At 53.3% G+C, this 2508-nt stretch overlaps 1 protein-coding gene across 1 annotated transcript in view; it reads right to left on the bottom strand.

Moving 5' to 3' along the window:
- Positions 1-1921, bottom strand: part of MNT (MAX network transcriptional repressor) — a gene marked incomplete at its 5' end in the record, with an annotated part of 2447 nt that extends 526 nt beyond the window's left edge. The window contains 2 exons of the mRNA XM_010154577.1: positions 3-202; positions 1729-1921. Of these exons, the coding sequence (XP_010152879.1) occupies positions 3-202; positions 1729-1921 (393 nt within the window). The remainder of the gene's footprint in view (positions 1-2; positions 203-1728) is intronic.
- Positions 1922-2508: the final 587 nt, after the last annotated feature.

Genomic DNA, 2508 nt, shown 5'->3' on the forward strand with positions numbered 1-2508 from the left:
TGGGTCTGGATGGGAGGCTGTGCGTGGGCTGGGGCTTGTTTCTGCTGGATGGGCAGGTGCTGCGGCAGGACTGCTGGGTGCTGGGAGGCAGCGTTTGAGGGGACGGCTTTCAGGAGCTCGGGGTGCTGGCGCTGCGTTAGTTTTGGTAATGAGTTCACTGGCCTGTCATCTTCCATGTCTTCGTCCATGTTGTCTTCACCCTCTGGAAAAAATGAAAGGAAGATACTCCCATAAAAAGAAAGCAGAGCACGACTGGACTAAGCAGGCTCCCTAACAGGCAGCACAGGCAGAAGAGACAACAGCAGGAGGAGTCACTGAGCTACGGGCAGGCAGCACAGCACGGCATGCTCCAGCGGGCCCCAGTGGGGCAGCAAACCCCTCTCCTCTCTGCCCGTGGGCCAAGGACATGGAGCTGGGCAAGCGAGCCTAGCTCGAAGGGAGCCTGCTCACAGGCAAGGGAAGCAACGCGAGCAGAGGCAGACGGAGAGCACCTGGGCTGAAGAGGGCTCCTTCCGGGAAAGAGGAACAAGGTTTCCTGTCCTGTCCAGTTGTTCCACTGATCGGTACCACCCCTTCTGCTCCCAGAGCAGGAAGGAAACGGCCATGGAGAAACATGGCAGCAATTCCTCATCTGGTTCTGGAAAATGGACTCTCGTCCAGTCCAGGAACTGAAGAAGCAATTGCAGGAACATGCTGACTCTGCGGAGATCGGGAAGACGAGCAGGGCACCTCGCACTGCCCGCTCCAAAGCCAGCCGTGCAGCAGAGATTAAAAATCTCAGAAGATACAGAGGCAGCAGGAAGACCAGGGAAGACCCTTCCCTTCTGCAAGCTGCGTGTCAGTAGCAGCGCGAAGCGATCGTTTCAGCAGAGGCCAGCTGGAGAGGTGAATGCTGACAGCCCTGTCGGCAAAGCGCTCCTACTCTCAACTTCCATCGGCCTACGCTCGGAGTCTGCGGGTACATCAAAGGTGATGAGCCCGATACGAGCCTGAATGAACTAGAAAACTCAGGTTTTCCCTTCCTGGAACCCGCTGGATCGTCTGCCTGGAGTGCCAAGAGCAAATGCTGTCACGACTTGCAGGAACTGCTGCAAATGGTTAAGGACGGCTACAGCCTCCTCATCTCTGGAAAGCACCACGCCGCACATGCACGGGCTGCCTACGACCGCCGGGAAGGAGAAAAGCATGCACTCTGCTATCTCACAGAGACTTCGCACCGGGAACAGCATGTCAGAGATCCGTTAGTACCGTTTCATCTTCACTGTGAATCCTTTTCACACAACGTGAAGGCTGATTAATTGTTCAAAAGCTCTGGTGATCCTTCCTGTATCAACTCCTCCTTCTGTACGTGGCTGAACACCCTCCCACATCCACGCACAAATACACCATGATGCTCGTACACCGCTCAGCTCTAACAAGCAGGGATGCACAGCTGCCCAAGAGGAAAACTACGTCTGGAAAGCACAGATCTCCACACGAGGTAACCGCAGACTGAATGTGCAAACCCGCCTTTGTATCTCCCTAACGCTGGTGCACGGTTCTCAGTTGGCTTTGCACAAGCAGCAGCGATTCTAGGCCAACATCAATGTGCAAACCACTTGAAAACCTTTTACTTTATTCTGAATGCAAAGAAACCTTGATGGTGCTCAATGAAGATCCCCACCACCACGAGGTAACTGCGGCAGTGACGTACAGTGACGATCACCAGAAGAGAAAAACAGTGGGTACCTGATGCTGTGGAGGTAGATGCCTGGTCATCCTCTGGCTGAACTGTCTGTCGAATAATTCTGTCAATCTCCAAGATGTCCATCCACTGGCTCAACTCGTTCTTCAACTCGGCCAGTCGCTGCTGGGTAGCAATCTTCTCTCTTGCCAGCCGCTCCATCTCATGTTCGTATTCTTTTTCCTTCCTCTTTAAAGTCTAAAAACAGAGGGAAGAAAAAGAAATATGAGGAGAACAAAGACAAGTATAATCCACACTAACCTGGTCACTCCCACAGCTCGGGGTTTTTAATTACCCCGGTGTAAGCTGTGTCCAGCTATCGTTACACCTTCAAATTCGGGCAGGAAGGGGAAGGAACAGAGCTGGCCACAAAACCCTGAAGGGTCACTTTGCCCAACTGCTTTCTGCCTTCTGAAGGAAAACTGTGAGGCCCTGCAATGCCGGGGTAAGTCCAAAGCCGAGAACTCCTCAGGAAAAGCTGTAAGGCTTTCTCTCTGGATAAAAAGTATTTCTGCCACTCTGAAGACAGGAAATGAGATGATCTTCCTGCATTCTTCTTCTCGCGCTCTCTCCTCCCCAGCAGAACTAAAAACTTAAGAGCCAAGAGCACTGAGCTGTGACTGTGACTCGTACCTGTAAGGTGGCAGCCAGACCCTTCCCAGCACAGACCCTTCCCTAAGCTGAGCAGAGGGCACGGACAGTCCGTGCATCCAAAGACAGGCCCTCTGCAAGCACACCAACAAACGCCTCCTGGATGCAGAGCACTGGTGGACCTCAAAGCAGAC

Source organism: Eurypyga helias, unplaced genomic scaffold, assembly GCF_000690775.1.
Source record: "Eurypyga helias isolate BGI_N326 unplaced genomic scaffold, ASM69077v1 scaffold34726, whole genome shotgun sequence".
Taxonomy (NCBI): Eukaryota; Metazoa; Chordata; class Aves; order Eurypygiformes; family Eurypygidae; genus Eurypyga; species Eurypyga helias.